Below are 21,489 nucleotides of genomic sequence, written 5' to 3'. Positions count from 1 at the left end.
TCTTCTGAACAGGACTGCAAGTGACAACTAGACAATCAGACTTCTTTTTAAAATGGGGTTTCTCAGAAGTGGACCTTTTTGCTGCCTCCATAAACAGAAAGTGCAAAAAAAATGTATTTGACTAAATCCCTATTAGCTATTATGTATATATACATTACCTGATGTTATAATGTCCAATATCCACTGGTTGAACACAGTCTGTTGTCATGAAGGTTAAAAGCAGGAGAAATGGTCTCCAAAAGGTAGGAGGTGGCGGATAGAGTAACACAACAGTAGATTCTGATGAGACTATTCTGAACCATCAATCAAAACATCAAAATTGATGTTTAAGTGATGAGGCAGTCTGGGTGGCAGTGGTGGATGTGGTAGACTTCTTTTCTGAAGCCTCGGTCTCTTCTTGGCTGGTTCAGCAGACCTATGGAAGTTAGAGAATTGGCCTGGCCTGGATCTCTGAGCCACCTGCAATCCACATTTTTTTTTGATTGCATGTATATAAATCCCAAGAGACCAGAGTGTGCACTCAAGTCCTTACTGGTGTGCAAGGACCCACCAATTCACTTGATGAAGAGCTTAAGACCATCAAAAGGAAGGTCTTCTACTATGTCTTGGACCTCACTGGGGAATCCTGAGGATTGCAGCCAAGATGCTTGACATATGACAACAACTGTAAAAACAGTGTGGGCTGCCATCTGGGGGGCCTGTAACTAGGTCATTATTAGGAGCTGTCCCTCCCCAATGAAATTGTTCCCTATGTTCAAATAAATAAATTAAATTTGCTGTAGTTCATGTGATTATACTTTGCAATCAGTGTCTGGTAATTCACAATGCTAAGCTGTAGCATTGCAGAGGAATAACCCTTGTGACCAAAGAACTATAAACATTTTTGATCTTTCTGGTAAAGTGTTGTTTTGGAATGATGTTGCCTGCCACTCTGGTGATGATATCAACAACCAAAGAACCAGGAGAAGGATGAGTAAATAAAAATTCTGAGGTTTTTTTTGGAACGTAATACATTTTGTCTAATATTTCACCTTCAGGCAGTATAGTGATTTAGGGCTGGCAGGTCTTAACAGGTTCAAGTAGAACCTCATTCACCAGAAGTTGTCACGGGAAGAATATCTAAAAACTTTTGCTGAGATTCCTAAATCTCTTCTAAGGGGATCGGGAGCAATTCGACAATCTTTTTCATAAGGTCCTAAAACAGTTTGAAATGATCAGAAAGTGGAGGAGGCATCACAGCCTCATATGGTGACAATGAGGAGATATTAATTTTTGGTTTCACTTCTTCATCAGCTCTAGCCTCTTGTCCCTTGAAAGATTCTGTGGTGGTCTGTAGCCATGTTCACCCCTTTCACAGGATGATACATTTTGTACAAAGAATTCCTTGTGAGGTGTAATTTCAAAACTCATAATTTGCTGATCATTATTGTCCTGGTAAAATGTCTGGCAACATTGTATATAAAGTTATAAGATTCCTCTGTGTGGTATTACTAAGACATGTCCAAAGTCTAGGGAGCAGCCTAGTTCCTCAGAGACAAACCAGTTCCTCAGAGACAAAAGGCAAGCTGACACATCAGCCAGGTGTCAACAAAATCAAATAGACCATCACCTGGTGAAATGCCACTCTTTGGCAGGAAAGTGTGTGGGCGAAAAATCTATATCTTGTCAAAGAAACAGCTTGAGGTTCCTGTCCACACAGACTTTCTGTCTCCTGAACGCCAGCTGGAGATGCTTCTCGAAGAAAGAGCTATCAGAAGGGAGAGCAGATGCCCCAAATTATTCCTCCCTTTCTCTCTACCCATGGTATCCATAACACCTGAAGAACAAAGGAAACAGCTTTGGACTGAGGAGGGATCCTGACTGAAATACTGAGCTAGCGAACAGGGGAATGGCAACAAGGCAGTTTGAGAGGGAGAGAAGGCAATCTTCCTGTTGAACGAACAAGATGCAAGTGAGCTTGTTTGGTTTTTGGCTGTTTGTATTTCTCTCTCTCTTTCAGGTTATTTAAAATTACAGGCTCAGTTGGGATTGTGTGTTTGGTGACTGTTTGCGCCTTTGTTCCCTGCATCATCCTTGATCATCTTTGATCAGCCTCAATCAGCCTTGTGATCACCCTCTCCTGTGAGATTAATGAGGGGGTAGGATTGATCTAGGAGAGAAGGGAGCTAGCAAACAGGGGCATTTGTAAGAGGGAGTTGTAATATAATCGCTATGGTTGGGACAGGGCTGCATCACCAGTGCCAACACTGCTCTTGTCTCCTCCAAATGCACTTGTATCCAGAGAACCTGACTATGGATGCCTCTACTCAGAACCTGGTATGGATTTGCAGAGACTGTGGCCTGCATTTCCCACTCTCAGAAAGCCAGACTAGGGTGGGGACAGGGATTGTCCAGTGTGAAAGATGTCTGCTAGTGGAATCTCTCAGGAAGCAGGTGGAAGAGTTACAGGAGAAGGTGGCTCGAGGAATACTCACGAGGATATTCATATGCCCATTGAGCATATTCATATGGAGACATCCAAGGCTGAGGAAGCTATCCATCTAGAGAGGACTGCTTTCATGCCACTTAGGTAGGAGGAGATGACTGCATCACAGAGAGGACACTGGCTGGTAGTTTCTTCTGGCAGCAGACAGTGCTCCATCCTTATTCCCAACCCACCCATGACAGTGATGAGGAATTGCTACTTTGCCCTGGCAATGAGGAATCAGCCCAAAAAGGTGGACAAGAAGCCAGGATTGCAGCCACCACTGCCAGGAGGAAATGTAGGGGAGTGGTGTTTGGTGACTCTCTGAGGGGGACAGAGGTACCCATCTTTTGTCCTGATGGGAGGTATGTTTCCTGCTGGAGACCCATATGTTACGGAGGAATTGTCAAGGATCATCAGCCCTCTGACTACTACCCCAGGCATCTCATCCATGTGGGCACTAATGGTTCTGTGAGGTATGACCCTATGCAGATCAGAAGTGACTGGAGGGCTTTGGGAGTAGGGGTCCAGGAGTTGAGGATGCAGGTGGTGTTCTCTTTGATCCTTCCAGTCAAGGTAGGAGTCCGGGCACACACAGATGCACCCTGGAGGTGAATACTTAGCTGTGAAGATGATGTCACCAGAAAGGCTTTGGCTTCCTTGACCATCGGATGCTGTTCTGGGAAGGACTGCTAAGCAGAGCTGGAGTCCACTTATCGAGGAAAGGGAAGAGCATACTTGGATACAGACTGGCTAACCTAGTGAGGAAGGCTTAACACTAGGTTCGACAGGTTGAGGTGACAATAGCCCACAGGTAAGTCCAAAACATGGAGACCTGGGAGAAGGGTCAGAATCTGGGTGGAGCATGGGTCATTATAGCAGGGATAAGGGAGAGAGAAAAAGAGAGAACATAGAGAGGAAATCAAATCAGTATCTTAGATGCCTGTATACTAATGCGAGAAGTATGGGGAATAAGCAGGAAGAATTTGAAATGCTAGTTAATAAACACAATTCTGACACAGTTGGCATCACAGATTGGTGGGATAATATGCATGACTGGGAGGACACAGCTTGCTCAGGAAGGACAGATAGGGAAAAAGGAAGGAGGTGTTGCCTTACATATTAAAAATCTATACACTTGAACTGAGATTCAGATGGAAACAGGAGACAGACTTGTTGAAAGTCTCTGAGTAAGGATAAAAGGAGTAAAAAAAAAAAAAAGGGCGTGATGTCATGGTAGGGATCTACTACAGACCACCTAACCAGGAAGAAGAGGAGGATAAGGCTTTTTTTAAACAACTAACAAAATCATCCATAGGACAGGACTTGCTCGTGATGGGGAACTTCAACTACCCAGACATCTGTTGGGAAAACAATACAGCAGGGCACAGATTATCCAACACGTTCTTGGAATGCATTGGAGAGAATTTTGTATTTCAAAAGGTGGAAAAAGCTACCAGGGGGAGGCTGCCCTAGATTTGATTTTGACAAATGGGGAAAAACTGGTTGAGAATTTGAAAATGGAAAGCAGCTTAGGTCAAAGTGATCATGAAATGATAGAGTTCATGGTTCTAAGGAACAGTCGGAGGAAAACAGCACAATATAGATAATGAATTTCAAGAAGGCAATGTTAAGCAAACTCACTGAGTTGACAGATAAGATCCCTTTAAAAGTAAGTCTAACAGGAAAAACAGTATGAGAGAGTTGGTAGTTTTTTGGAGAGACATTATTAAGGGCACAAGAGCAAACTATCCCAATATGTAGGAAAGATAGAAAGTCTGTCAAGAGACCATCCTGGCTTAACCAGGGGATCTTCAATGACCTGAAACTAAAAAGAAAGAGTCCTACACAAAGTGGAAACTAGGTCAAATTACAAAGGATGTATATGAACAAATAACAAAAGTACATAGCGACAAAATTAGAAAAGCCAAGGCAAAAAACAAAATTAAATTAGCTAGAGACATAAAGGATAACAAGAACACATTCTACAAATACATTAGAAGCAAGAGGAAGACTAAGAACAGGGTAGCCCTGTTTCTCAATGGGGGGGGGAACAATAACACAAAATATGGAAATGGAAGAAGTTTCCATTTTTTTGTTTCAGTTTTTGCCAAAAAGGTTAGTAGCAATTGCATGTCTAACACAGTGCATGCCAGTGATAATGCGGTAGGATCAGAGGCTAAAATAGGGAAAGAACAAGTTAAAAATTATTTAGACAAGTTAGATGTCTTCAAGTCACCAGGGCCTGATGAAATACACCCTAGAATACTTAAGGACCTGACTGAGGAGGTATCTGAGCCATTGCCGATTATCTTTGAAAAGTCATGGAAGACGGGAGAGATCTAATAAAAGGAAAATAAGGACAACCCAGAGAATTATAGACCCGTCAGCTTAACTTCAGTACCCAGAAAGATAAACGAGCAAATAATGAAGCAATCAATTTGCAAACACCTAGAAGATAATAAGGTGATAAGTAACAATCAGCATGGATTTGTCAAGAACAAATCACATCAAACCAACCAACAGCTTTCTTTGACAGGGTAACAAGCCTTTTGGATGGGGGGGAAGCAGTATATGTGGTACATCTTGACTTCAGTAAGGCTTTTGATACTGTCTCGCATGGATGAAACTCAATAAGGACAAATGCAAAATACTCCACTTAGGAAGGAGCAATCAGTTGCACACATACAAAATGGAAATGATTGGCTAGAAAGTAGTATTGCAGAAAGGGATCTGGGGGTCATAGTGGATCACAAGCTAAATATGCATCAAGAGTGCAACACTGTTTCAAAAAAGCAAACATGATTCTAGGATGCATCAGCAGGAGTGTTGTAGGCATGATCTGAGAAGTAATTCTGCCACTCTATTCCATGCTGATTAGGCCTCAACTGGAATATGGTGTCCAGTTGTGGGCACCACATTTCAGGAAAGATGTGGACAAATTGGAGAAGGTCCAGAGAAAAGCAACAAAAATTATTAAAGGTCTAGAAAACATGACCTATGAGGGAAGATTGAAAAAAATGGGCGTGCTTAGTCTTGGACAATTCACTGCTGCTATCAGTTACTCTGTTAGTTAGATGGCAGAGGTGGTATGTAGTAAATAAAACATAGGGCCATACACTGAATAAGGACAATAAAAAGAAATAGCTAGCTATTCAGCGAGCATGGTCCTTCCTCTGCACTGAATGAGGCACATGTCATGTAGAAAAAAATAGCATGTCATTATATCATTAAAAATTATGATACAGCATATGCAAAATGTGTCTGAATTAAGGTTCCACAGGCAACATTATTCTGGCATTTCATAACTTAAGTGTTTTATTTTGCAATCTTAATTATTTTAACATAGGTGGTAGGTTTTGGTTTTTGAATTTGTGTATGTAATATATACAGCAATTTTCCCTACCAAATTATCAGTCTAATCCTGAATGATAGCTTTGACACGATGGCATTGTTCAGTCTATGAGCTGATTGATTTTAGACCTTAGATACTGAATCCTAACAAGTATACATTTTTAATCTTTTAATTTCTTTATCTGTTAGCAGTCACTCAATTGATAAAGCCCATCAGACTTAGACACGGTATTAATTTGATCTCTTTGGAGGATCAATTAGAAGCTGAAATGCATACTGATAATATTCATATGAACGTTTCCTAGTGATAGTCACAACAGAATTATAATCAATGCATGTCTTTCCATACATGTCTATTCAACACTTTGTTCAGTAGTTCCGTCTAGACCTGTTCTATTCAAAAGTCAAAATCTGGGAATGAGGAAACAACATCTTAAAAGCAGACAGCATTTATAAGGATCAGAGTCAGTGAAATGAAATGTTTTAGCCTTTCAGAACTATGATTACTATATTTCACCATATTGGATAACAATGTAGTGGAACGACGTGCTAAATATTGTATGGGACCAAACATAGTGCAGAGATCCATGTGAGAACCTCCATGTATGGTTCTCCCATTCCATACGGAAAGAATCTCACATACCTCCATAGCATCATTCCTCCCTGCCCCTTGACCTTGTTGAGAGCTCTCCATAGAGTCCATGGTTTACTGTGGGTAGGAGGAAGGTATCACGCCCTCAGCCAGTCCTTCATAACTTCTCACAGAAAGATAATATAGCTCCTGGTTGTATAACTTTCCATGTCCTTTCACGCTGTGCAGGGTACCTTCCTGTAAGCTACAGGAGCTCTGTCAGCATGGCTCCAGTTGAGTGACTGAGCAGTTCTGATTAGCACACATTGTGATAGTTAAATGACTGTTTGTTTTATATCTTTTTTGTTGACACTTTGAAGGGGAGGGAGAGGCCGGTGTTTATAAGCCTTCCAGAATTAAGAAAGGTCTTGGAGGATGGAAGCGAGATTCCTCACATATTGAATCAGTCTTCTCTAAAAAGATGTAAATAGCACAACTATATCAAAAACACAAGATAAAAAGGACTGAAGCCAACACTATTAAAATGTCTTAGTTGTTGCTTTCTGATCTAGCTGAAAACATAAAAGCTCAGCTATCTCAGACAAAAGATAGCAAGAAGTTAGTGTCTAGTCAGGCCTAAACTTAAACATATCATACTACCTCAGTATATGTCTGAGGTCATGCTCCACCAGTCTACTCCATTCTTACTGAAATGTACAAGAGTCATTTACATATGTCTGTAATTACAAAAAAAAATTCAGCATCCTGGATTCTTTGCTAGCAGCCCACCAAATAGAGTTATATTCCAATCTTGCAGTGTTCCTTTTGAAGGTTAGAAAATCTCTCATGGCCAGAACAAAAGTTAAAGTGGTAACATGGAAAACTTTGAAAAATGTATCTGTTCTACATATTGTTTTTGTCGCGCCTCAACACAGCACTAGCGGGATACAACAAGCAGTAAGGAGAAATAGCAGAAAGGGTGAGATAAGCAGTAATAGGTTTTCCCGTTCTCACAGACAGTGATGAAGTCAGTTACTTAGGCACCGCCATATGGAGCACTTGCTGCCAGTCTGCTTCTGCAGAACAAAATAGACCAAGCCTGTATCACTTCATGAAGATGTTGATGGAGGACCTGGTAACATCCTTGCAGATTTCTTCTGTGGTGCCCTGTATCCTACCAATATTGTTATGAAGTATGTTGAATACATTTTGAACCTCTTTGGAGAACAGATTTTTCTGCTGTTGCATATGCTTCAGTAATTCAGCATTTTATCCATCATACTATAGAAGACTCATATCTTCAAACATAGGCATTTCAAATGAAAATATATTGCGATTAAGAAAGTCTTCTTGAACTGATCAGTTCTGTTCGGGTACATCTTTGATGGTTTTTCTACTATGTATTTTATGCCACAATTTGTCCTTCTGTTATTGAAGACCGGGACAAATAAAAGGTAAAATGATTTCTTAGGCAGCGTGGATAGTGGTATTTTATTTTTCTGAGGAAAGATTCAAGAGGGGGGAGGACATGCAACAATTGGGCTTGCAAATTTATCTAAATTGTGAACTTAACTGTAAAAAAGTATGTAAAAGTTTACAAGAAGTTACAATAATCTGTAACAACAAATATTGATGGGAAAAGATACGAAAGGGAGTGGGTTGAAATTATTCGGGTTAAAAAGAGGAGATATGGAGCTGGAAGTTCATGGACAAAAATTGGTTTGTTGGCTATTAGCACGAATTAGCAGAGAAAATAATGAGATCCTGATCCTGCAATTGGCTCCCCACGGGCAGACACTAAGCATCCACATGGGAACAGGGTTCTTTCTGCACAGAGCCTGTTATGGGATCAGGACCAAAATGTATTGCTTTTCAAACTTGTGCTCTTGTAGTTACTACCTACTCTAAAACTTATCATGCAAAGACAGGAAAATAAATTTTAAACCTTCCAGTGCAGAATGCCACTGAACACTAGCAATAATGTACTTTGGGTCTGGAGTCTTTGAGAGGATAAAAAAAAAGCAACTGGGTGCCAGAGCCTGAGCTGCATAGCTGACCTATTATGCTACAAGAGGTAAATATGAGAATTCATACACAAGTGGAGAATTGGGGTTTTTCTGTACTGGCTACAATAAATCTTTTTACAATATAGAAGAGATAGAAAAAGCAGATGCTTGATGCTGATAGAAAGTATGTCTATGCCTAACAAAAACAGTTCATCTTAGTGAAAATATTACCCCTGTAACGCTGGAGAGGTCAGTGTCAGCTTGGAGTATTTGCTGCATAAGTCCCTGTTGTGCATGTTAGAAAACGTTTTAAGATTTTTTTTTCATAAAGCAGCACAGTTCCCTTTGTTGTGTTGGATCACTCCTTTTTCTTTATATCCATCTCCCCCATCTCCTGATCTTTAGGCTTCTTGGGATTAGTAAGGAAGGAAGGAAGGAAGGAATGTCTTTTCCAGATGAAACTGTGAATTCGTTAAGTGCAAGGACTAAATTCTCACTAAAATGTGCCCACTGCAACCTTCACACAAGAGGATCTTTGTCTGACTAGTTAGAAGACATGTGGCATTGCCACTTTAAAAGCTTCTTACAAGAGGTGGGGAGAGGAGGAAAGTTTCTGGGGATGTACAGGAAGAGCAGGAAGCAGTTGGGGCCAGGTCAGGAGAAAAAGTCACTGCACCGTCCTCTTTTACCAGGATCTGGTTAGCACCGGTACTCAGTATGGAAGGAATATAGTTATCAGATAAAATGAATTGGAAAAGGATTTGAAGGAAAGCATCCCTAAGGGAACTGAGTAAGGTGGTAGGGGCACCTGCATTTCATACTGTGGGGAGATGACATCCTCCCTCCTCTTTGTAACCCCCTTTAAAGGAGGTGAGGAAAAGAGCTTGAAACTCAAACCTCTGGAACAGTGGGGAAATCGATCCCCCTTCTTCCTGCACCATGCTATTTGTTGCCCATTACTCCCATACATTTTAAGTGAATAAAACTGTGGCCTAATTTACACCACATCCATTGCCTCTTGTCTTTCTTCTGGAGTGGACGGGCAACGGTTCTGTGAGCGGCTATCTGGCAAAAAAAGTGAAATGGCTCTTCACTGAGACTACCAACTTCATGGGGAGGCACAAGACCTTCAGTGGAAGGAAGTAAAATGAAGAGGAAAACATGGGTTAAAATGATTCTTTTGTGAAGACAAGACTGAGTCTGAAGAGAAAACTCAAGGGGCTTGGCATAAGGATCAAACAGGGTCTGAAAACACAAAGCACCTCTTGACAGAAATCCCAAACATACTTTTAATGTCATCTTTGTAAAGTGACCATCTGTCCTAGTTTATCATAATATATTCCAGAATTTTCTTCTCGGATGTCTGAAATAGTTTGGGGGCATTTTGTGTTTTTTCTATTTATCAATGAAAATATTTGTTTCTTGTAATAACTACAAAATGTTTATTCAACATTTATTGCTGTGCTGAATGGAATTTGCTCTATTGCTTCAATCTCATTTCAGATCACATGTAAAATGTGTTGACTGTTTTCTTCACTGGTTCTAAAAGAATATTTGTCTGCAACACAAAAAACACAACCCAGTTTGACATTACTGTCAGTTTCTGCTCAAAGTTACAGTTCCAATTTAAAGCATATTCTCATTCAATATGTGGATGATTATAAAGGTAACTCCCCATACCCTACTTAAGATACTAAATAGAAGAATAGCAAAAGTGTTAAAAAATTTCATGGATCATAATCTGACAGATGATGACCATTTTTCTCAGTCATGTTTTACATCACAGCCTAAATACAGTGCACATTCATTTCTAGTTCTCATCTACTTCTGAACTAGAATTGTGTAATGGTGTTTTCCTATGGATCAGCATCCAGTAGAGAGTAGAAATTAAATCAACCAGTTTCACTGCCCAATATGAATTTTAAAAACGTCTCCAGAGGTGGAAGAAAGCATCACTAACATGTTACCCAATAAATCCCCCCACCCCACCATATATATGTTTTATGTGTGAGCATTCTCATATGATCTTGTGGTTAAGGCACTCAGGATATCTGGGTTTAAATGCTACCTGTTGTTTCCCAGTATAAGAAAGAAGGGAACTACAAACTGCCCTACACTGTGGAGTTCCAACCTCAGGTTCAGGGGTCTGGCTTGGCCTGCTAAACTCTCCTACCCCACCAAGGTTACTTTCTCATCAATTCATAGACTCTCTTATCTGTTCCCTAAAAATGACCTTACAGTACAGTAATTTCTTCAACAGTTTACCCAACTGCAGTTTTTGAATCTTCTCCATTTAGGAAGGATTAAAGCCCTCACATATTGAAAATAGACACAGTCCCTAAAGCCCCTTTCTGGTCCAAAACCAAAAACCAAAAAAAGGTCTTCCGAACAGGACAAAACCAGGCATACTGGAGAGGCAACTTCCACCTTGTGCGGCAGGTGAGCCATTCCTAGCAGCCCCAACAACTCTTTATATTCCCTAAATGCTCCAGGTTGGGCTTCATAGAGCCCAATGAGCCACAGCTTCCCTTGAACTCAATCCATCAATCCCTACCTCCACCGACTAGATCCTAAAGGCTTTGCAGCTCAGCAATGCTCCCAAACATCCAGGGCTCCTGACAGATGTAAACTCTGCCACAGACATGCTGTCTGATCACAGGAATGTCATTTAGGCTACAATTTTCAAAGGAGTACAACAGAGTCAGACACCCAGCTCCTGTTGAACCTAACCCCCTTAGGCACCTTTGAAAATCCCAGCCTTAATCTCACTGTGCCTCAGTTCTCCCATCCACAGAACAGGGACAGTACTTCCCTACCTCACAGGGACATTGTGAAGATACATTTTTAATGCTTCTGAGGTATTCAGACACTAGAGTGATGAGGGCTATGGCAGAATGGCATCTTTGGAGAGCACCCTCTGATTGCATGAAATGTCCCATAAGCACTTTGCCATCACTTGCCTCCTGGGTCTCCCAATAACTTTTTTGTGGTCCAAAGTATTTAAAACAATACTCCCCTTCTTGAGAGTCTAATTTATTATGTCTACAAAAATGGTCTCTATTGGCCCTTTAAGCCAAAAGCCTTTCCCCTGGTCAGAGAACTCCACACCCCTCCTTCATGGGACTGTGTCCTTCTTCAAGTTGGCTTTGAAACAAACAGAACTCCACACTTTCATAGCAAAGCCCTTTCTGCATAGGTGTGTCTGCTGGAGTGCAGTCTTCCAATCATCTTCACCTCTGGAAGACACATAAAACCACTTCAGTCTTTCTTCCTCTGGGAGAGGTCAGCAGGTGAGCAGTCCTTCTCCTGATAGTATCTTTTCCATTACACTTCTACCCCGATATAATGTGACCCGATATAACACTAATTTGGATATAACGCTGTAAAGCAGTGCTCTGAGGGGGCAGGGGGCGTGCTCCAGTGGATCAAAGCAAGTTCAATATAATGTGGTTTCCCCTATAATGCGGTAAGATTTTTTGACTCCCGAGGACAGCGTTATATTGGGGTAGAGGTGTATTAGGGAAAAGGCAGATTATATACGCTGCCCTCTTTTCCAAAACTGGTTGACAGAGAGAGAGGGGAGACTTATCCTACCCTACAATACCAGGCTCCTGGGTCCAAATCCCTTAAATAAGCAGTAACCTGTTTGGGTTCCTCCCCCGTCGCCCGCAGACACCTCAGGACCACTTCTTTTCTCTCAGTAATTGCCCGTGCCATTTCATACACCAGTGTGTCTGTGTGCCAGAACTGCAACAAGGGATAGTTAGCTCCAGTCCCGCTACCACTTAATTGGGAGAGAGCACCCTGTTCCACAAGGCTTACAAATATCTCTCAGTGTACATAAACCTCAGTGTAATTTCTTCTTCTCAGTCTGTGCTAAGGATACTAATCACTAGCCAAGTTCAGACTATGTATTAAACATACTGTATATAGCAATGAAAAAAGGCAAAATCTAAATAAAGCCACTAGCCACTGTAAATGCTCCCAGTAACAAAGATTTGGAGGCTTCCCTCCAGCAGCAAACCCATCAGCATCAACAATAACATCTCTGCTGCTGCTCTGACCACTGTTAATTGCTTACAGATATGTTGAGGGGGAAGAAGAAAATATTAAATCTGATTCTTCAATATCTTTGGATGATTGAGGACTTTAAATTAGAGAGACATGAGCAATACTCATTGTAAATATGACAAACAAAACAACTACAGGTACGTCTACAGTACAAAATTAATTCCATACTGTAATTTTATTTGAATTTTTGGAAGCAATTTTATACATTCGGCATTGTGTGTCCCCACTAAAGCACATGAATTCAGTGGAGTGCATCCACAGTACCGAGGCTAGCATCGAATGTTGGAGCGGTGGACTGTGGTAGCTATTTCACAGTTCCTGTAGTCTCTGTCACCCACTGGAATAGTGGGTTAAGCTCCCAGTGCATGATGGGGCAAAAACATTCTTGCGGGTGTTTCTGGGTGTGTACCATCACTCGCTCCTCCTTCCACGAAAGCTACAGCAGATGCCACACTACCAGCAGACGGTGCAGCACAGTGCACTGCCTGTCTCCTAGTACTATGAATCCACCTCACATGTCCTCTCGTCTTTCTATCTACTCTTTCATCTAACCATTTCCCGCCTTTTTTCGGCTACCAGGAACAGAGCTGCACAGCTTCCACAGCTTTTTCCATGTTGTCTGTCCTGGGCTCCCGTGGAAGCTACAGAAGGCAACAAGTCCTCGCCATTTTTTGGCCATCGTGAACAAACCTGCACAGCTTCCGCCGCAAACTCTGCTCATGTTTCCACCCAAACTCTGCTCTCCCACTCTTGCGGCTCTAACGAGCTTCCTGACTCTGTGAAAGCTACAGAAGACAACCATTTACCGCTTTTTATCAGCCATCTTGAACCGAACAGCTCGTTTCTTGCTCTTTTTCCAGGATTACCCATGCAGGCGCCATAGCGTGGCAAACATGGAGCCCACTCAGATCTCCACTGCACTTTTGACCATTGTAAATACCTCGCGCGTTATCCAGCAGTATGTGCAGTACCTGCAAAACCAGGCGAGGAAGCGATGACCACATGATTGATGAGGACATTCCTAGAAGCATGGCATGTGGCAATTGGGAGATCATGGGGGCATTGGGCCTGGTTCATGCCATGGAACGCTGATTCTGGGCCCTGGAAACAAGCACCGAATGGTGGCACCACATTGTGTTGCAGGTCTGGGATGATTCCCAATGGCTGCGAAACTTTCGTATGCATAGGGCCACTTTCATGGAACTTTGTGATTTGCTGTCCCTTGCCCTGAAGAGCAAAGACACCAAAATGAGAGCAGCCCTCACAGTTGAGAAGCAAGTTGCCATAGCACTGTGGAAGCCTGCAATGCCCAACAGCAGCCGGTCAGTTGGAAATCAGTTTGGAGTGGGCAAATCTACTGTGGGCTGCTGTGATGCAAGCATTCAAAGAAATCATTGACCAGCTGCTATCAAGGGTAGTGACTCTGGGAAATGTGCAGATGGCTTTAATGCGCTGGGGCGGGGCGATAGAAACTCACCTGGCAGCCAATTTTGCACAGCCAGACAACAGGGCGATTAGAAGAGCACAGCAGGGCGCACTGCACATCAGAGAAGCTTTGAAAGCCAGTTTCATGACTGGCCAGGGTACGGTGTGACAGTTGTGTTTGTTTCTCTTGAAGTAACCTGCCCTATATGAAAGGAAATAAAGTCTAAATTGTTTAAAAACTGTTCTTTATTATTTGTTGCACAACACATTGAGAGAAATCAGAAGGCAGACTAGGGGTGGAGGTGGGTTAGGGGGTGGAGGAGGAGGGAAGGACAAGTTGAGAAACCAAATCAAAAGTTCACATATGCCAGCTTTCTGCTGTTTGGGCGATCCTCTAGGGTTGAGTGTGTGGGTCCCCATAGCCTGCCCCTCTTGTGTTCTTGGGCATCTGGGTGAGGAGGCTATGGAACTTGGGGAGGAGGGAGGGCAGTTATACATGGCTGCAGCGGCAGTCTGTGGTCCTGCTGCCTTTCCCGCATTAGGTCCACCATACAGCAGAGCATGCCAGTTTGCTTCCCCATGAGTTTGACTATAGCGTCCTGCCTGCTCTCATCGCGCGTGTCCCTCCTCTGTTCGTGTTCCTGTAATGCTTTACAGGACTCCGCAATTGTTTGCCTCCATGCATTCAGCTGGGCCTATCAGTGAGGGAGGACTGCATGAGCTCGGTGAACATGTCTTCCCGAGTTTGTTTTTTCCGCCTTCTAATTTGGGCCAGCCTCTGGGACGGAGTAAATAGGGGCTGTATTGAAACATTTGCGCCTGCAGGAGGAGAAAAAGGGAGGGCAGTATTTTAAAATATACATTTCAGAAAAAAAAGGGGACACTTTGGTATGAGTAAGCCATCACACACAGATGAGCAACAGAATTCAGCTTGCAGGCAGCCTAGGGGCATGCGGGGTTCTGCTTCTTCTACATTCATTTCAGTGTTTCCAAACTGCTGGGACTCCTTTCCCATAGCAAGCAATGCCTGGTGGGTTTGCATAAAGGAGGGCCTGCAGGCTGTCTGGGATGATCACTTCACACAACAAACAACCTCCTCTCCCCCCAACTCCCGCACCCCTGTGAGGCTCTGAGCAGGGAAGAGCCCTTTAAACTATATGCAAACAGTCCAGCATGGCTGGGTTTCCCCCCACCCCCCACCGCGTGGCTCCAATCAGGCTCTCACTCACCAGAAGTACCTTCTCCAGGGTCATGGTCCGGAAGCCCATATTGGGCATGGGGGGAGGCTATTGGCTCCAACGTTAAGCATAGTTCCTGGCTAGGGGGAAAAATGGATTCCCCACTTGACACTTGTGCACTGCCCGCCTCCTCCTCCTCCTCTTTGTCCTCCAGTGACTCTTCCGCCTCACTCTGTGCAACTCCCCCCTTGCAGGTGTCCATGGACAGTGGTGGGGTCTTGGTGGTGTCACCTCCCCATAATTGCACGGGGCTGTGAGTCAGAGCACCCGTTTGCCTCCCTGGCTTTTTGGTATGCTTGCCTGAGCTCCTTGATTTTTGTATGTCTCTGCTCTGCGTCCCTGGAGTAGCCTCTTTCCATCTTGGCCCTGGAGACTTTTGCGTATGTATTTACGTTCCTTTTTTGGAACATAGTTCTGCCATAACAGACTCGTCTTCCCAACATGTAATGAGATCCAGTAACTCCCATTCAGACCATGCTGGAGCTCATTTGCAAATCCGGGACTGCGTGATCTCTTGTGATGGTGGACTCTGCATGGTCGCCTGTGATGGTGGACTGTGCTGATGGTCACCTGTACTGATGGTGACCAAAGAGGAAATGAAATTCAAAAGTTCCCGGGGCTTTTTCTGCCCACCTGGCTAGTGCATCGGAGTTGAGAGTGTCATCCAGAGTGGTCACAAAGGAGCATTCTGGGATAGCTCCTGAAGAACAATAACGTTGAATTGCGTCCACAATACTTTTAACCTGGGATTGAGATCTCGATTTAAGGGCTACTCCACTTGCGGAGGTGGAGTACAAAAATTGATTTAAAGAGCTCTTTAAATCGAAAAAGCCGGTTTGGTCATGTGGACGGAATCTTTTTTTTTTTTTTTTTTTTTCAAATTAACTCGGCTAATTCCAAAACAACAGACTAGTGTAGATCAGGCCTAATTGGTAAACTACATTCTACAGGACAAATTTTTGACTGAAAATACCATATCTGTACTCTAGAGTCACCTTCTTTGCAATCACAAATTCCCAGCACAAGTAACTCTTAGACTAGTAAGTGAGTTTTAATGCACACAAACAGGTATTTTGGAAGGTCGTTTGAAAAACTGCCCAAAGGGTTCTTTCTCCAAACAAGGCATTTTAGCTGTAATCGAATACCTCTTCCTAACCAGCCACTAAATCCACAGTTGGAAAATTAATAGAGATATCAGTAGTTTTTCCCCTCATTCTCTTTATTACCAAAGAGAATTTTAAACATAAGGACACATGCTAAAAACGCATTAACAAAAATAGTAGCTTCTAAGCAAGTCTCAGAACCCAGAATCAAGGTAATGTTTTAAAAGTAACATATATGTTGACCACCTGACTTCATCAACATCTCTAGGGCAGAAAGACGTTCCCATCCTTCCACCTTCTGCAGACGGAGATTGCTAGATGTTCTCATAACCATAGTCGTGGAAGTCACCTCACTGACCTCCTCCCCAGTTAAGTACGACTCATGAAACAAAGTATATTTTGAGCACTTCAGAGACTGCAAAAGAGTCTAATGAAACAGTACCAGCAAAATTGACATGACATTACCTGAAACAGCATTACCTAAGCAAAACTACTAACAATTAGTGCACCCAGTAACATTTTGCAAAATATGGAGAATGCAGATAATTTAAGACATGTTTTGTTACCTCCACGGTAGGGCAGGCGTGTTCAAAATAATAAAATCCACCTCTTCAGTAAAAGACTATTTTCAGATGCCTTAAACATGCAGCTATATAGAGGAAAATTCTTCACAAGTTGCTTGTGGACAGCTGTGGCAGAAGTGATTTTCTTCTATACCTGACTTCCTCTCTACCTAATGTATACTCAGGGCACATTTTACTGTGCAGATGGAGGCGCTGTTACAGACAGAAGGATGCTTCTTAGTACAGCCAATGTTTATTGCCTAACTTCTTTTTATAAGATTTGGAAAACTTCCCAGATAATACATCTGCCCCTATTACTTGCCCCTCAGAGTACAAGAATGATCAGGGGAGGAAGTAAGGACAACTACATTTATTAGCAATGAATAAACTGATCTGTCTTTTCTGGAACAGTAAGTATTCACACACACCACGTCTGCTGGCTGCCATGTACAAGTTGGCACGCTTTTGTGTCAAAAATGCACACAGCTGTATGCATAGCAAAACCATTCCATCTAAAGAATACACTGTATGCCAAATGCCTGACTTCAGTAGTGCATTGTAAGGGAAAGATTTAGGGAAGGAATATGTGGAGAAAACAATTAAAAAGGATTTTACCACCTCTTTCTTTTGATGGTCTCATTCTTCAATTTCTCTGCCCCCTCTCTCCCGCAGTGATATTTTGGAAGGGTGCTGAATCCAGATGACTGAATGTACAGCTACCCACATTTATTTGTGGATAATTTATTGAGTTGTCAAGATACATGACTTCTACATTTCTGGGTATCATACTGGCTGATTTAACCTGATTGCCAGGCGTTATCTGTAGATGTCTGGATAAATTGCTTACCATATTTCAGTCCCAGCCCATCTCCAGATACTATGACTAATAGCTGATCTCCATAGAAAGATTATAACCCCAAGTGATGATAAATGACATTTATCTATATCATAAGCAGCCACAAAATGGCAAATTAAAGGGGATTTTATTTTAACATCTTCTCCCATCCCTTCTGTCTATACCTTCCAGAGTTCGCTTCAACCATCTCCAGAGAGACCTTTTCCTTACTCCTAGCCCTCAGTTTCAATAGTACAAACAACCTCACTGGCTGCACTGTCCCATAGTCAAACAATACTTTGCTTGTAGCACCGAAGTCACGACAACAGAACAGATCATGTTAATGAGCCCAGCTAGCTGGCCCACCCATTGAAGGGAAATGGAACACTCCGGGGCTTCTGAGCACGAATAGAGGGGACGTTCAGTGATATCCACCACTCTTTGTCTCTTCTCAAACTCATAGTGGAAAATATCCCCCTCCACTGCACAGATGGAGCTGATAGCAATAGCCCAATAAGAAAAACTGCACTCTTGATTCCCATGCAGTTTAGGCCACAACAGTACAGAGAGACAATGGAATGAGCAAATAAAATATTTTCAGTAAACACGCAGGGGAGGTTACATGCTTTTAGTATCAGGGGAATGAACATCAAGCAATTTAGGTGTTGTGAAGAGTCCATTGCCTGTTGCCAGGGGCTTGCTGTGCAAAAACTCCTGTGAATCACCACTGGGCTACAAAGTCAGCAAAATAAGTGAATACAAGACTTTCAATTGACACACTAGCATTGAGCAAAGTTATTTATTCAGCACATCAACAGGAAATCAGAGAAAAGTGATCACTTTGGCCTTCATCATTTTCACCAGATTCAATCAGTACCATGAGCTGGGATCTCAGAAATCATCATCAGCTTGGCTTAGACATTTCCCAAGCAGCTCAATTTTCCATTGGTGCCCTGGAAACACACTTGTCTGGTCCACAAAATGAAGGGCATCAGCAGAAGCAGATTACTTCAATAGAGCGCAGGGGTCAACACACATGTGGACAAGGGGGATCCAGTGGACATAGTCTACTTATATTTCCAGAAAGCCTTTGAAAAGGTCCCTCACCAAAGGCTCTTACATAAATTAAGTTGTCATGGTATCAGAGGGAACAAAGGGTAAGAATAAATGGTAAATTTTCAGAATGGAGAGAGGTAACTAGTGGTGTTCCCCAAGGATCAGTCCTAGGGCCAATCTTGTTCAACTTATTCATAAATGATCTGGAGAAAGGAGTAAACAGTGAGGTGGCAAAGTTTGCAGATGATACTAAACTGCTCAAGATAATTAAGACCAAAGCAGACTGTGAAGAACTTCAAAAAGATCTCACAAAACGAAGTGATTGGGCAACAAAATTGCAAATGAAATTTAATGTGAATAAATGTAAAGTAATGCACATTGGAAAAAATAACCCCAACTATACATACAATATGATGGGGACTAATTTAGCTACAACAAATCAGGAAAGAGATCTTGGAGTCATTGTGGATACTTCTCTGAAGACATCCATGCAGTGTGCAGCAGCAGTCAAAAAAGTAAACAGGATTTTAGGAATCATTAAAAAAGGGATAGAGAATAAGATGGAGAATATCTTATTGCCCTTATATAAATCCATGGTATGCCCACAACTTGAATACTGCGTACAGATGTGTTCTCCTTATCTCAAAAAAAGATATACTGACATTAGAAAAGGTTCAGAGAAGGGCAACTAAAATGATTAGGGGGTTGGAATGGGTCCCATATGAGGAGAGATTAAAGAGGCTAGGATTTTCATCTTGGAAAAGAGGAGAATAATGGGGGATATGATAGAGGTATATAAAATCATGAGTGATGTGGAAAAAGTGAATAAGGAAAAGTTATTTACTTGTTCCCATAATATAAGCACTAGAGGCCACTAAATGAAATTAATGGGCAGCAGGTTTAAAACAAATAAAAGGAAGTTCTTCACACAGCGCACAGTCAACCTGTGGGACTCCTTGCCTGAGGAGGTTGTGAAGGCTATAAAACTAGAAAAGAGAACTAGATAAATTCATGGAGTCCATTAATGGCTATTAGCCAGGATGGGTAAGGAATTGTGTCCCTAGCCGCTGTTTGTCGGAGAGTGGTAATGGATGGCAGGAGAGAGATCACTTGATCATTACCTGTTAGATTCACTTCCTTTGGAACACCAGGCATTGGCCACTGTTGGCCGACAGGATACTGGGATAGATGGACCTTTGGTTTGACTTAGTATGGCCATTCTTATGTTCTTATTTTCTTATCTTTCACAGGCTTTCCACCTGAAAAGTTTACTCTCCCAAGCCAGAAGTAAAGGCATAAAGAGTGCTGATGATAGGCAGCAGCAACCTAAAAACAGCAGAACTATAGGTACCAGTCGATTTGTCAGATTGGTGAACCCGCCCCCCCCCCAGCCTCTACCCCCACCACACACCTAAAAACACTGATGTTCATAGTCACAGATACATTTTGTCCCATCACTCTTAGAATACTACAGAAATCCAAAACAGGAGCAAGGAAGAGAGAGTTTTTCTACCAGCTCTCACACTACCACTGGAACACTAAATGGTAGCAGAGGAGGAAACATGCTTTAAAATCAATAGTGAATACACTGCAGAGATCTCACCCCAGAAAAAGAAATAAAAACCCAGTTTATATTTCCCACTAAGAAATATATCATGTCTGCAGCACAGCTCACCATAGCTCAGTGTCTGAGTCCAAAGGAATCAAAAGCCCATGTCTGATAAAGTTTTCTACAGGTTCTTTGTGAGAATTTGTAACTTTCAAGTGAATGCATTCAGTTACAGACTTAGCACAACTGAAGTAGTCTTTACATAGCTAACAATCACACAATACTTAAAGTAAAATCTACAGATCTAGCAATAAAAATGATATAGAAGATAATAAATGGTAAAACAAATGCAGAGTACAATTTAAACATTCTGTAAGTAATTTAAACTCATTTACCTGTAAAGTCAGTATTGGCAGGGAGAGTAGAACTGGGGAATTTGTAATAACCATTTCCTGGGAAACGGATTCCTTTCATTACTTCCACCCTCGTTATAGCTAAAGATGAATCCATTCTTTCCAGCTGGTAGATGGGAAAAGGTCCATTAAGTTCTTCAGGTTCATTCCAATTTATCTTTAACACTGTGCTGTTTACTCCTTCAAGAAGAGGTGCAGCAAGTTTTCTTGGAGCTATGTGTAGGGAAAAAAATTGTTACCCAGGCATAAAACTGTTCAGACTGCTTGGAACTTAATTTCATACACACAATGTATTGTTTATGAGGGACCCAGTTTCTGGTCAACCAAACAATAAATGCAAATTTCCATGGAGCCCCTATACTGTGCTACTATACTAATTGAAGGATTCTTGATATTTAAAAAAAACCCTTGTCCCCATCTTGTAGTAATGTCTCATTTGCTCTTCAAACTTTGGATACAATTATCTACTATTCCATCCCAAGCAGACCATGAGACATAACTCTTATAGACCCTTAATAATACGAATCACTTCCACATAATAGAATTAATGTTCTCTCTTTGGTTAGACTCTTAGCCCCCAGTTCTGCATTGCTCTCAAGGGGCTCCATATAGGCATACTCCCACAGGGTTCTCAATGCAGGATCGGGGTCTAAATTCAGAGGAAAATCAAACTTTAGTAGCTTCTTCCTAACTTTGTTTTAGCACTCTGGTACATGAGTAAACAAGATTTTGCCACAAAGTGAACAAATTTTGGTCAACAAAAGCAGAACCTTTATCCCAGTACTTGTATTGAGGACCTACATGGTGATTGCCCTCTAGCAAATAACCAGTTTGGTACATC

General features: G+C 42.0%; 1 protein-coding gene across 1 annotated transcript in view; it reads right to left on the bottom strand.

The window, feature by feature from the left end:
- USH2A (usherin) overlaps positions 1-21,489 on the bottom strand; it is a 596,134-nt gene that overhangs the window by 421,974 nt on the left and 152,671 nt on the right. The window contains 1 exon segment of the mRNA XM_030557510.1: positions 20,631-20,861. Coding sequence (XP_030413370.1) covers positions 20,631-20,861 — 231 coding nt within the window.

This window comes from Gopherus evgoodei, chromosome 3 (assembly GCF_007399415.2).
Source record: "Gopherus evgoodei ecotype Sinaloan lineage chromosome 3, rGopEvg1_v1.p, whole genome shotgun sequence".
Lineage (NCBI taxonomy): Eukaryota > Metazoa > Chordata > Testudines > Testudinidae > Gopherus > Gopherus evgoodei.
The sequence above is the reverse complement of the archived record's forward strand: the minus strand, read 5'-3'. Positions and strand labels throughout refer to the sequence as shown.